The 13,853-nt window shown below is 32.8% G+C and overlaps 1 protein-coding gene across 1 annotated transcript in view; it reads right to left on the bottom strand.

Annotated features, from left to right (window-relative positions):
• Positions 1-13,853, bottom strand: part of Ppfia2 (PTPRF interacting protein alpha 2) — a 430,243-nt gene that overhangs the window by 62,853 nt on the left and 353,537 nt on the right. The window contains exons 17-19 of the mRNA XM_048808220.1: positions 11,489-11,518; positions 8,277-8,407; positions 6,414-6,568 (exon numbers count right to left, since the gene is read on the bottom strand). Coding sequence (XP_048664177.1) covers positions 6,414-6,568; positions 8,277-8,407; positions 11,489-11,518 — 316 coding nt within the window. The remainder of the gene's footprint in view (positions 1-6,413; positions 6,569-8,276; positions 8,408-11,488; positions 11,519-13,853) is intronic.

Raw genomic sequence — 13,853 nt, 5'->3', positions numbered from 1 at the left:
TCTGTATTTTTTTTAAACTGGGAAATTTATAATTTATTCTGTGTGATGTCTTTTTTTTTTTTTTTTTTTTTTTAGCTCTTGCCTTGAATTCTTATTTACTTTCCCATGAAAGTATATATAATACCCTCAGGAAGTTATAAATTTTCTGAAATAATAATCATCTTTAAAAATTCTCTAAGTTCCACATGTGTTCCACAGTGCTGAGTTTAATGAGCTATTTCTAGATGGTACCAGTGGCAAGAGCATACTGACTAGAGCCCTTAACCAGGAAGCAGAGCTGACAGCCACCATTCTACTAATCAGCTTTGCCTTATAAAAGCATAACCCACTTGAATCTAATGTATGAAATATGATATATCAAGAGCTTTGTAATGTTTTGAACAACCAATAAAAAAATTTAAAAATTAAAAAAAATAAATAAAAATGTGGCATAAAAAAAATCATTTCAGTGTCCATGAGGTATAGGATGTGGTCCATTTCCTGGTCATTAGATATCCTCGAGTTCTAAAAGTACACATAGACTACAAAAATGAAAAGTTGATGGAGAAATGCTTTAAATGTTAGAGCTTCAGAGATTGTACATTGCAAGGGTTTACCTAGATCTTAAAGATCATGTAGTTCAACTACCTTTCAAATGCTTGGGCAGCTTCCCAAACAATTCTTCCTAGAATTTTTCTAGCTTGTGCTTGACAATCTCAGATGGCATTACCTCTTAAACTAATAGATTCTGTATATAATATGACACCCCAGCATTCCTTCCTACATTGAAATGAAATTTATCTTTCTATAACTTTAACACATTCTTTCTAGCTTTGTGTCATCACACAACAACAACAGAAACAACAACAACAACCAAAACTTAGTCAGTAGCTCTTCCAGATAAGAGCTCTTCAAAGTTTTTATATAACAGGTCAGCAAGGATAATAAATACAACTAACTACTCACCTAATTCCTCACATGATTTTAATCCTAATAGTCTCCTACAGCCTTCCTCCAAGGCTACATCTGCTTCTAAAAGTTCAATAATCATAATGGAAAACATTCTTTGGCTATTAACTTACCATAGGAGAGCGGATTGTAAAAAAAATCATCTTTCATTTCAATACTTAAATCTATCAATATCACCCAAATTTACTGATAATCATATTGACTTTAAAGTCACAAGAAGATTCTATATTTTTCTTATTTAAAACTGATCCCAAGAACTATATTTTTGAGTGGGATAGTTGGGATCCTCCTTAGCTCAAGAAAGCCTTTAGAGATAACACTAATTTTCTCCTTTGCGATTCCTATTTTTATCAGTAATCTATTAATCAGATTCTTGCACTGTCTAGATGTCTGTGTCCAGGTGATTAGGGAACGTGCTGATCCAGGATAAAGTGAGTCTATCTACTGGAAATTTGAAGGCAGTGCCACCTCCTCCATCAGCACTGTGGGTGAGGATTATTCAACCTGTTATGTATTGACTGTTCCATTTTATGACATCTTGTCTGCAGGGATGTACTGAGTCACAGTGTGCCCGCTGCCTTTCCTTTTCTGTTATTGAATAACTTTGTCAAAGAAACAAGAGAGCTTATTCTGACATGGCTATTTTTAACATAGTTTAATTTATTTGTTTCAAAATAGGTTAAGGTCTTCAGACAAAATTAAAAGTCCATCTAGTTGGTAGTTTGATCACTTATGCATCATCACAGATCAGAGGATTCAAATGCACTGTTCCTGGTTGTCCTGACAGGATAATAATGTAGCTGAAAAATTTTGGATCAGAAATATACTGAAATTTTTGTTTTGTTTTAAATATAGAGATTGTGTATGTTTACATAGTATCCTTCTCACTAAACGGAAACTCCTTGTCAACAGCCATCTTTAGCTTACGTTCCAAAAGTCTGTGACTCGTACTTCACATGTAACCGTAGCTCAACACATGTTCACTCACTCAAAATGAGAAAGAAACAAATGAGTTTGGATTACCTATGGTTATTTTTTTAACCCTTAAATCAGCTCACCTCTCTTGGGCTTTAATACCCTCCTGTTATCACCCTCTTTTCCAGGTGAATTCGTTCTTTACAAGTAAGGGGACAGAGATAAAAATTAGGGTTTTTGAATAGTTCTGCTTATTTGTATATTATAATTATATTAGGTAAACCTTTATTTCATACAATAAACAATATTTCCATTTTGGTCTGGGAAGTTTTTCCAGTTGTCAGTTAATTTTGGCTGGTGATCTTTCTGATACTGATTTTATGTATTTATACCATTTGCACAAATCTATCATTTGTTGTGTTCCTCTTGACACTTTTTTAACAATATGTTTTAAAATCTGTTTCAGGCAAGGACTTCCATTTTAAACATACTGCTTTGTTCATATTATCATAATATGTGATTGTGTCACTGTCCTTTTGAGTTGCCTTGATGTACCCAGCCTTTGTTGTTCTGAGCTCAACCTTCTGTGTTATTTCAGTCTGAACTTATTTTTAGAGTTTTTTGTAGTAATGTGTGTGTAATTCATCCTGTAGCAGGTTGTAAAGTGATTGACAGATTATGGAGTAAAAATAGTACCTGTGGATGTTAAGGATAGGGGAAAGACACATCAATAGCTGGAGAAAGTGGTAGGATCAAATGACAACTTAATAATATAGATTAGATACGAGCACGTTTGAGCATTAATGGAAATATCAAAGGTGCATTGCATCTGGATGCATAAATCAGTGGAAGGTGAAAGATATAACCATTGGTCATTCTAAGTTTTAACAGCATTTAAATACAACCTGAATGTATGCTCCAGGAGGTAAGCAGAAGTATGTATCATACCTGCTATCTTTATGCCTTTCAATGAGATTATCAAATCTGTTTATACATCTTTCATCATATAATTTTTGATATAAAAACATAGTAAATAAAAATAAAGTGGGGTAGGAGGACTAAAACCAAATTCACAAGTAAGCTAGAAGGAACACTTAACTGCCGAATTCAGTTAGAATTAAGATAGACTGGCTCATCTATATCCTTTCTCCCCCTTGTATAACACACACACACACACACACACACAAAATGGTTTCGAATGTATAAAAAGAACAAAGACTCACTGACTCATTTTAGTCTCTACCATTCCCTGTTATGTTATACTCTGATAAATACTTCTGATAATGATATAAGCAAGAACACACTGATAACAATAGAATGAAATTTACAAAAGACACATTACTACAAGAACTTTTTCTATGTTGCTTTTGTGATTTGAATGAACCAACCATTGGGACAGGATGCTATCAGAATTTTTTGGAGCAAATTATTTTGTTTGGATTCTGTTAGCTTTATGTAATTGCTTTTCAATGTGTTGCTTCCTTTAGTTTTGGGGATTTCCATATCTGTACTGCCTCTGCTAATAACACATTTGTAAAAAATAGACAATGTGCATCATGCATTTGATTCTCAATGATTAGATGTTATCCTTATAGTCATTTTGACTGTTACAATACACCAAAAATTGATGTTGTTGCACTTGCTTTTCAAATTATTATATAAGGCAAATAACATCCCCTCTCCAAAATATTTTCCCAGGTTAATTACTAAAAACTTCTTTGTTGTTTGTCATCTCTGATGGAACAAAGGAAACACTTCTACAGCTTTATTTATGCAGTTTTCTTCCTACCCACCATATTTCATTCAAATTAATGTATCATAATTATTCTCAAGTAAATTTATAATTCTCTGCTCTTAGTAACTAAACTTTTAAAAGTGATAGCACTGACAGGCCTGGTGGTGTATGACTGCAATCCCAGTGGCTTGGGAAGCTGAGGCAGCAGGATTACAAGTTTAAAACCAGTTTCAGCAATGTATCAACTACCTAAGCAACTTAGTGAGACCCTGTCTCAAAATTAAAAGAAAAATAAATGAAAATAAAAAGTGCCGGGATGTGGGTCAGTGGCTGAGCACCCCTGGGTTCAATCCCTAGTTTAAAAAAATATATGGTTCAAAATTCCAAAATTGGTTTTTTGAAACCATCGTCTTCCTACCATATCAATTCCCATGCTCTTCTTTCTTATCTGCTATTGATATATTTACTGGTAGGGAAAGTAATATTGGCAGTGCTCCTGTGTCTTTGAATTTTCTCCATCCAGACATTAAAGTCACAATCACTGGAGATGATTCCGTAGTTTCTTCTAATTCATGAATCATCAGCACCAGGTTTTATTCCTTAGACTTGAAAGGTTTTGATGGTCCATCTATTTCAACCTACATGTACCTTCGAGAACAAAAGTAGAACTAAAATCCATATCCCTTGCCCAAAGTAACAGTGGGGCCTATGAACTGTTTTCTTCTGGTACAGATATGGCTTCCTTGAGCTTGCTTATACCTAGGTGTGATGATTCAACCTCTTTTTGGCTTCTACAAAACTTCATAGGTATAGTTTTGATCCTGACATCCTTGTCAATTTATGTTCTCCTTCTGCTGTTCTATGGAGTAAAACTTTGAAATGCTCAGAGCTTGGAATTCTTCCTAAGTCTATGATGTGATTCTAAACAGTTACTGCTAGTTCTCAACAATGGGGCAAGGAGGGGTTGTTGATAAGGATGTAATTGGGGTTGATTTTATTCCATCTGTTCTGATCTACAGACACATAGTTTGGTGCATGCCTTTATTCCCAGCAATTCAGGAGACTAAGGCAGGAAGATAGCAAGTTCAAAGCTAGCCTCAGCAACTTAGAAGACCCTGTCTCAAAATAAAACATAAAAAGGAGTGTGGATATGCCTCAGTGGTTGAGTGCCACTGAGTTCAAAACAAACAAACAAAAATGGCACACAGTATCTGAAAATAGAAAATACAGACTAGATTGATAGACATCCCTGTGTTTTCTAGATTCTAAATTATATCTTGGATATCCTAATTTGTATTTAGTAATTCCTCATCAAATTTAAATATAAAATCACAATAGAAGAATCTAAGCGAGGTCACTTGGATACATTTTAAAGGAAAAAATAAATTATAGAACCTAAGCTAAATATATGTTGAAATATGAGTAAATGAAGTGATTGCTATATTTGTGAAATAAATATTGCTATATTTGTGAATTATATTGCAATATATTGCAAGTGACAAATAATTTGTTAAAGACTATAATCAGTTTTCAAATTAGATAAAACAAATCTTAATGTCTGGCATATATATTTTATATAAAAATAATTAGATTCTCCTTTCTTTATGTAACATTTTTTACAGCCCAGTGTGTAAAAAGAGAAATCCTGAGTTCTCCTTGAGTAACATTTAGTCACACAGCTGGTAGCACATCAGTTTCCAAAGCTTCTGATGTTTTCTGCACCTCCACACCATGGAAGTCAGGAAAGGCATTTTTTAATTGTATTAGTCATAAATCTGCAAGCATGAATATCATACTCAGAAGCTCTTTAGGTACTAGATCAGGACATTAAGCTTTTTATTTTTATTTGGAGCATTGCTTGTAAATAATCATTTAATAAGCTCAAGGTAGTACTTAGAGATTTGTATCACTCTGTTCAACACTTATCATTGGAAGTAGAAGCTCAATCCTTTCTCAATAATTTAACTCTAGAAATAAATGAATAGGAAGAATTCCCTCCAAAAGAGCCAATTATACACAGCATCATTTCAGAAATATCACACATTAATTTTTAGAGTGTTATTCATGTACAGTATGTATGTTTGTATCTGTGTGTCTATCTTTTCATAATTATACATACTTACTTAGGGTCATTTCAAATGTGCTAATCTGTATTTTTATTTAATTAATCACTGAAAATACATCATTCTAGTGCAGTCACCACTGTGGTATTCCTTTCTCCCTTCCCTCATCCATATGCCATAGAGTATATTATGGGAAGCCATGATACCTTTAGACAAATTTTGTTCTTTACATTTTATAACCTAAATATTAAAATCCTTATTCTGACTTAAAATTATTTAAAAAGAAAATCTTTAAAAAACTTTTAAATTCACATAACTAAGTTTTTATATGCATCTATATTCTAAGTGGCAGTATACCCAATGGTTTGAAGCTGATTTGAAACCTTGGCATTAGAATGGACATCTCAGTTTTACAAATTATGAAGACATTATTTACTCATCAATAAAATAAGGATGACAATGATAACACTTGCCTCATGGGGTTACTGTGCCTGTCACAAGAATTAGCAGTAAGTATAATCTAGCTCTTTTTATTAACCGTAGTTTAAAAGTACTGGAAGTTTTGCAGTATTCTTTCACCTTAATTTTTATTAAGCATTCTTCAGTTAAATTGGATTCACAAATCTGATTAAATAAGAAACTTGTCAGGTAAGCAAGAGAAGACATGAAAAGAGAAAAAGAAAAGGAAGGAGGTGGACAATTTGTAGTGACAAAACAAGTGGCATTGGAAACTCAAACACATTTATACTTACGGAGCTGCCCAAGTCGTGCTTTTTCTTTTTTACCAAACAAACGTCCTATTGAAGACTTGATTCCTTTCTTCTTGGGGGCTTTGTGAAGAGAGTCTTGGCTGCTATTGGCACTGCCAAGCCCAAGGCTTTCTGGCTCAAGAGAGGCAGCTAAACTACTGCAAAACACAAAAGAGGACAAACTGCTTGTTTTGATGCAATATCCATAAAGCACACAAGACTTGTTTCTTTTATAAATGTACAAAAGGAGGAACAAGTAGACTTTGAATGTTATTTTCTCCCTTTCTTCCTACACTGTTTCTTAAGATATTGAAATGTAGTTTCCTCAGCCTCCAGGCTCTGTATCTCCAAATTTTCAATAGAAAAATTCCCTTTTGTTCCAAATGGCTTTTTCTTCTTTATTCTTAGTACAATATGTAACTAATCAGTGAACACAGGCTGGTATAATAACTGCTTGTTGTATGTCTTTCTATTATTCAGCTTGGTTTTGTGAATTTAGCACCTGTTACCTACTTCTTTTTCTGAATTTGTTTTTCTAATGTTAAACATACTGACTAATGGTAATTACCTAATTATGCAATCAAATATGCTATTCCATCCTGTGATTTTACTGGAATTTCTTCTATCCATCACTTTCTCTCTTTAGTTTGGAACCTAATTTATTTACTCTAAATTCTTCTGATTGGGGTCTAGAAGCAACAAATCTTACACCTTAGTGATTCCTGTATATTTTTTCTTAATTATAGTTCTGAAGCCTCAGCATTTTAGGTAAATGACAGGCTGATATGACTATGAAGTAGTTAGTCTTAAGTTCAAGTTCTGTTTCTAGTTTGACATTATCACAAGAGAAAGAGTTCAATAGATATTGCATAGGTTTTTACAGTTGTTAGTTTGAAAATACCATGATGCATTCTTTAACTATTTATTCATCCAATTTAATTTCAGCTCATATTCTCCACACTCCAAAGCAACTGCTTTTCATATGTTTAAATATAATTATGTCTTTTGTTGGACAGGAAAAGAAATACATATTTTGAAGCTCTCACCCCCACATTAACTGAAAATAAGAAAAAATAAATGCCTATAAGATAGAAAGCTCTGATTATAGAAGTATTTGTCATAAAACATATTTTTAGAAGATATTCTTACTTAAATCATTGATCATTAAGTCATTACACTTATGTCCAGAGGTCCTGCAATTGATGAGACAGTAAAAACACATACAATTATGAAATAAAAGGCACGCTCAGATTTTTATATAGCATTAATTATTATAGAGATCCATTTGCAATGTTTTAGGCATATGGATACAACAGTATGAAGAGTTGGTTTGACAAAGGAGATATTTTCATATCTAGACAACTTTGCCTTTAATACTTGTGGTTTTTATCCTAAGAACTATTTGTCTGAGGAGCATGGTTGACTATAGATGCACAGGGTGCATTTACCTGCTTGCTAAAAGTAAGTAAGGCACAGTGATGGACTTTTCAGACCTTATCTTGCAATCCAATTTATCATATTATCCTAAAATCCCTTTGGTATTTTGGAATCTTTCCTCAGTCCTTTCTCTAGTCTAATCTATTTTAATAGGAAATGGATAGCTAAAAATCAAAGCTATTCTCACATATTGACTAGTAACCAGATTGCAAAGATGTTAATTTTAAAGTCAAAAATTGATCTCAGAGAGTTGGTTATTTCACAAGATATATCGTGGAGAAGGAGCACAACGATACCCTGATGCAGAATTATGACTCAAATCTATTTTTTTTTCTGTAAAAATTTTCTAGCAGTCTATTTGCCAGTACTGATGGAAAAGGGACATTTTTGGAAGAGCATTCGATGGGCAGTATGCTCAGACTGTCTTACCTCCGGGCATCATTGTGGTAGGAAGAAGGGAGGGTGTGAGTCATCCGGATGGCTCTGGGTGTAGGGGGAGGAGAAGTCTCACATTTAATTGTTGCTTTATCCTCCCGACCATCTTCTTCCACAACTGCAATCTAGAAGCAAAAACAGTACATTAAAATGAATAATTTCTAAATTTCAAATGAAATAGATACAAATGAAGAACCATTCAGGCACAGCATTGAGAAATTCTAACAGAGATATTTGCAACATGTTTTACATGGATCAATCTATACTCTTAAAGAGGATGATTTTCATACTTATTTGAAAGTAAAGACACTACAATTAAAACCTCATAGAATTTCCAGAAACTCAAAAAAAAAAAAAAAAAAAGAAAGAAAAAACTCATGGACCCATTACACCAAAGAATTTTTTAAAGAGTAATACATACCATAGATTAATATATGATAACCATGGAAAAGTTATTCTGGAATTCATTTTATCATGTCAGAGTATATGCTCTTTACAAAAAGGTATTTAGCACATATTTGAGCAAATTTACAAAAGTAAAAAAGCATTATGCATAGTCAGATTATCATAACAAAGACACTTTTAAGTGGGGATTTTTGAAAGGAGCAGACAAGTTGGCAAAATATAATTTTACCAGATAAAGTGTTTTAGATTAGCCAACTTAATAAAATGCCTTCTTAGAGTTTTTTTTTTAAAAAATGGTTAGCAATTTAGAAGAAAAACTTTTTCAAGAGATACTAATAAAAGGTAAGAAAATAATTCTTACAAATTGTTTCATTTCACCACTAGTGAAAGGAAAATTGGAAGATATAGAAAGCAAAAGCAGCCAGGATGAGAGGGATTTCTTTAAAGAACAATAAAGTTCAGAAATCAGAACAATACAGGATTTCATCAGTTTTGTCAGAGATATATTGCAATAAAAAAAGAACTTTCCAACAATCTAGTCAATTTTAAAGAAATATTATTTTACATGCTTTACTTTTAATGGCACTAATGTAATATACATATCATATAGAGATCAAGAATATAAAAAATACAGCTAAAATATAGACAGTTCTAGAAGATCTGATGAAAAATGTTTCTCAGTATGACTCAGTTTTAGGCTAAAACAAAAATTTTAAAGCTGCATTCTGGGAAAATACTTTGTTTCTACATGAAGCTGTTATGGTATTATACATGAACTTATTTATATATGATAAAGACCCTAGGCACTGGAGGAACATAATGAAGTTGTTCATCAGGTCTGTCATTATCAAGAGGCCAGATTGCTCTCTTCAGTTTAGGTGGGCATCTTACTGTGAGTCCCTATCTCCATGCAACTAGCATAAGGCCACCAGAAGAATCTGCTGTCAACACGATGCCATTTCTATGGAAGATCCTTTCTAAATCCACATCCCATCTAAACACTTTAAGCATGTTTCATTACTCTTCCTAATATGTATTGGTGTTATCATAGTTATGTGATGTAACAATTCTTGTCTACAATTTTTTTTGTTGTTGTTGTTGTTAAGCACAATTACTTGTGCTTTCAGACTTCTGTTCCTGAAACACTTTGTTATAAAATACCCTCCTTTTTCCTCACTGCCAAACTATACCCTTCCTAAAGTCAGCTCTTAAAAACATCAGGCACAAACTGTTCCACTAAATAACACTTAGAGCTCACAGTATACAAAAGGTGGAAGTAAAAGGCTTCAGAATCAGTCAATAAGATGGAAGTGATAATACTCATCTTAATGCATTGTTGTGAAGTTTAAATGAAGCCCTTGTGTAACTCCTTGCCCTGATACTCAACCATTTTTAGTTTCTAGTTCTCTCCATGACCTTTCTTTCCAGTCACGACTTTACTCTTTTAATTCTGTGAGACTGCATTGCTATTCAAGACCTTCTCTCTGAGCTTTATTTATTTCTTACACCCAGTCAATTCCTTTACATCACCTTTTCAGATTTCTTTCTATAGTCACAAAGTTCATTTGTAAAGTGGTGGAGGAAGTCAAGGAGTAATAAAGACTCTCTCCAGGGTAAATCTGATGATTGAGAACCAGCTGGTGGTGTCAAGAAAACACTGGAGGAAGATAGATAATAACTCAGGAAAAGAAGAGAAAATTTCATTCATCTAAGCTATGTAAGTACAACATGGGTTCCTTTGATTTGATGATGATGACCAAGTTCTTTGGTTTCAGGAGTTTCGGCATATACTGAGTATTCTGTCGTGAAGATACTGAACAATGATTCATGCACTGGAAAGCAAGTTTGGGTATTTGAAACTTCTCCATCTGATATCTAGTGACTAAAAGCTATGCTGACCTAAATTATCTTATAGGAAGCCCTTTTATGAGTTAGAATTGGCATCTATTTTGCTTCCTATATCCTGTACTTATTTTCCTGATTTCATTCTGAGCAGGAAAGCATTGTTTTTATTCATCTGCTGTTTTTCTGTATCCTTTGATGCTCTGCATCTGGAGAGACTGCTCTTTCCAGTGCTCACTAATTCCTAGAGATAGCAAACCACATACTGGAAGAGAGCCTTTCATATGCAAACGCTCAAGTCAGATCCCTCTACTGTCTCCTAAAGCTGGTTCCCAAGCTCCAGGAGCAGTATTCCTCTGCCCTAATTACCCAGCTCCAGGCACTAGACCAGAGAAGTCCCTAGACCCAGAGCCAGCCTAAGCTACTTAAATAAACATCAGCCCTAAACCTGCTTGCCCTGCTTTTCCTTCCCTTTCCGGAAGAGACCTCAAAAAGGCCCCTGCCCAAGCTTTCTCCTCACTCCTGCCAATCCCAGTGCTTTCTGAGGACATGGAATGCCCACTTCTCTTCGGTAATGTAAAAAACTAATATGTTTTCTTTGGCAGTTGCCTCCTGATCTGTTTGCCTCAATTTTCATGAATAATAATGAAATAAACATCTTAAAACAATGATCATTTATTTAGTATTGATATTAAAATATCTAACTGTATCATCAGCAGTTTAAGCATTCAGTGGAAAATCAGGATACCAAGTCCTCATAAATCTAATCATTGTTCCTAAAGCATAAACTATCTTATTTTTGATACCTTATTTCCTATGATCATATTTACACAACACACTAATAACTCTTAAATACTTTCAATATTTTTATGTTAACAAAACACTTTGGGGGAAATACTATTTTAAAGCTTTTATAAAAAAGTAATATTCAATGAGTAACCACGTAAAAATTACAGTACCTTTCTCCGATGTTTCCTTAGATCACTTGGCTGCGATTGGCAGTAATAAAAGCAACATAAAATAGAACTAATTAATGACTACCATTAACCATGTTACAAGTTTACATAGTATCTAGTATCTATAATTTATCTATCATTTCTTTTCTTTATTCCATGCTATTCTAAATAGGTGGGTTTTTTAAATTATTATAGAAATATTCATCCTCCTTGGTGGTTACTTGAGAGAAGAAACCTCTCATGGATAGGAGCAGGTCTCCATGACACAGACATGTCTACCTGTGTTGTGTGCATTGCATATGAGACACACACAGTGGAGAACATAAAGCACAGAGGAAGTCAATCTAGCAAGAGTGAGTTAGTCAGAAACAAAATATGACACTTTACCCATCCAAGAAAATATGGACCAGAATGAAGATCTAATACACATATATAGAATTTATAAACTCCTTATTGCTCTATCCATGAAGAACTTTGGGTGTCCTTTGCACAAGTATTCTGCTCTGAAGGATCTTAAATTTCCTGGAATCCTAACAACCTTCCCCACACCATATATGCTAAAGGCTCTGGCCTCAGCATAACATGCCACAGGGTATACTGCTTTCTTGTCAATGCTCTTGTACAGAATTTAAAAAGAAAAAGTTCCCCTTTTATAACTCCAGGTGAGCTTTATTTACTATTTTTGTTAATTTTTTATATGTAAGTAAAACCATCTTTACTAAACTATTCCATTATGCTTTCTATTTTTGTTGTTAGTAGAATACATGTTAACTTTATCATATTGAGTAGTCTAGATATTGTTAGCATATTATTCTTGTCTATGGATTTGTGTGAGGTAAGAGGTAAAGGTAAATACAAGTACACTTTATTATCAGGATTAAGAAGCAATGTTGGCAAGGTATCATGCCAAGCAGTAATTAACGTGGTGTTTTTTTTCAGTATCTTATTTTCTGTCCATAAAATTTCTAGTCTTCCTCTTAATATTCAAACATGAATTATATCCAATGAAATTATTTTTCTATTAATATTTTCTAAAGAAAACCTAACTGTCCTTCATTATAAGAATATAAATTTGGTGACAGGGCTTCATTGGATATCAAAGACTTCTAAAAATTCCTTTCTTGCTTTCTTGACAGAAAAACTCAAGAAAATTTCTTGATTCCTTTAAACTTCAGGAAATGCCATAAATATTTTTTTAATTCTAATTGTAGTGTAACAATGGTCACTTACTGGTTTTTATTTATGATTATCTACTCAAGAAATGCATGAAAGCACTGGCATATTTTTCATATGCACAAAAAATCCAAACAATTTTAATCGCAATATTTGTTATTATAAAAATAGCATTATTAAGGGCTACAATGTTTATATTTTAAAAAATACTTAAAGGGAAAAATAACTATGTTGTAAAAATATAGGGAAATATTAGTACAGAAACAACCAAAGTATAACAGCCTCAAATGCTGACTAAATTGGGTTCTGTTGTCCAAAATTCTTATAGTAGCTTTGGTAATAAGTCAGTCATTAATATTATGTAGTACATATTACATTTTCAGAAACCAAGGCAGAGATGATAACATTTTAGTTAATAAAATAAGAGAGATGTTTCCTGGTTTTCCAAAATAAGCTGACTATAATGTGGCTTATAGGTGTACCAGTTAGGATACGTTAGTATATGAACTCCAAGTTTGTACTGTATAGAGGTCAGTTCTGATTTGTTGGTCATTATTGGATTATTGTCAATTCTGGTAATGAGCACAAAATGGAAGACTCAACTGTAAAATTGAGGACAAAGATGCCTAAATTAATATATATAACTAACATCTATATTTGTATATACAATATGTAAAAAACATTTTTAAAGATGAAGTAAAATTTTCTGAATAGTAAATATTTGCTTGTAAGAGTGTTCTCCCTAGGGTGAGAAAAAAGATATAATAAAAGCACACCCATATACACACATATATGTAGATTTATATAAATTAATTCTAATAAAAATAATTTTCATAATTTATTAACTAGATCACACATTGCTTCAAAATATTTAATGATGGAATTTAGACAATGAATAGAATTTCTTTATTCAAATATATATGTGCACATATATATATATAAATATATAATTGTATACATAGATATGGGCTTTGTGGACTTTTATAGTACTTTGCAGCCTTCTGATCACAAACAGTACATATCCTTTATATCTTTCTGTAATATCACTAATTTTTCTCTATTTACTGTATTTATGCTTTTACTTCTATAGATTGTTCAAAATATTTTAATCTTTCATTGCTATCATTTCAAATATTTTTAGGTAATTACAGAATTAAAAAAAAAAAAAGCAAAAAAAAAAAAAAAAAAAAAAAAA

The sequence above is a fragment of the Marmota marmota genome, unplaced genomic scaffold (assembly GCF_001458135.2).
Source record: "Marmota marmota marmota unplaced genomic scaffold, marMar, whole genome shotgun sequence".
Lineage (NCBI taxonomy): Eukaryota > Metazoa > Chordata > Mammalia > Rodentia > Sciuridae > Marmota > Marmota marmota.
Note: the sequence above shows the minus strand (reverse complement) of the source record. Positions and strands in the feature narration are given on the sequence as shown.